This window comes from Otolemur garnettii, unplaced genomic scaffold (genome assembly GCF_000181295.1).
Source record: "Otolemur garnettii isolate 467f Iridium unplaced genomic scaffold, OtoGar3 scaffold07725, whole genome shotgun sequence".
In the NCBI taxonomy this organism is placed as follows: Eukaryota; Metazoa; Chordata; class Mammalia; order Primates; family Galagidae; genus Otolemur; species Otolemur garnettii.
The window spans coordinates 1-1,004 of NW_003860120.1; the positions used below are offsets into that span (position 1 = coordinate 1).

Consider the following 1,004-nt stretch of genomic DNA (forward strand, 5'->3'; position numbering starts at 1 on the left):
CTTTTGGAAAAGAAGAAGAGAGTCCAACTCAAAGATATGGGAGAGGATTTGGAGTGCCTCTGTCAGATAATGAGGACAGTGGGACCTAGATTAGACCATGAACGAGCCAAGGTATGTATGTTGCTGATAGAAGCGATAAAAGTAGTTTATCTTTATATAATTAAACAACATATTTTTGTGGCTTTATGCGGTATTGGTCATTATTTGGTCATTAACCTTGGTTATACTCTAGAAGTCTTAAAAGCCTTAAATTTATACATTTGTTTTACCTTTTCAATTAATGTATTTTTCTCTCTTGTCAGTCCTTAATGGATCAGTACTTTGCCCGAATGTGCTCCTTGATGTTAAGTAAGGAATTGCCAGCAAGGATTCGTTTCCTGCTGCAGGTAAAACTAATTTCCTTAAATATGTTGGTAAACTGAGTTTTTTGTTTGGGGCATTAAAATAAAATTTACATTATTTTTCAATTAAAGGATACCGTAGAGTTGCGAGAACACCATTGGGTTCCTCGCAAGGCTTTTCTTGACAATGGACCAAAGACGATCAATCAAATCCGTCAAGATGCAGTCAAAGTAAGATAGTTTTTTTATGTTTTTTAGTAGCATAGGGGAGCACCACCACCCACCCCCTCCTTTACACTTAGGAAACCATCTCATCTTGGTTGTGGAGCATAATGTTTTAGTGTCTTGTATGCCATTTTTGGAAGAAATTATTGATAGAAATAATACAAATAGCAGTCTAATATTCTAGAAGTTTTTTGTTTTCCCAGCAAATGAATGTTAGTTTTAAGTAAAATAGCATATAGAGACAAAAGTGCTTGTTCATTTCTAAAGGATCTAGGAGTGTTTATTCCTGCTCCTATGGCTCAAGGGATGAGAAGTGACTTCTTTCTGGAGGGACCGTTCATGCCACCCAGGATGAAAATGGATAGGGACCCACTGGGAGGACTTGCTGATATGTTTGGACAAATGCCAGGTAATTTTGAACAAAACAGTGATTTGGTT

At 36.8% G+C, this 1,004-nt stretch overlaps 1 protein-coding gene across 1 annotated transcript; it reads left to right on the forward strand.

Moving 5' to 3' along the window:
* Positions 1-6: 6 nt before the first annotated feature.
* On the forward strand, positions 7-975 carry LOC100961095 (eukaryotic translation initiation factor 4 gamma 2-like; the record flags this gene model as incomplete). The annotated part of the gene is made up of 4 exons (XM_003803927.2): positions 7-111; positions 303-386; positions 474-572; positions 834-975. Coding segments are annotated over exons 1-4 (400 nt in total), but the record flags the coding sequence as incomplete, so codon positions are not given.
* Between the last annotated feature and the right edge of the window lie 29 nt (positions 976-1,004).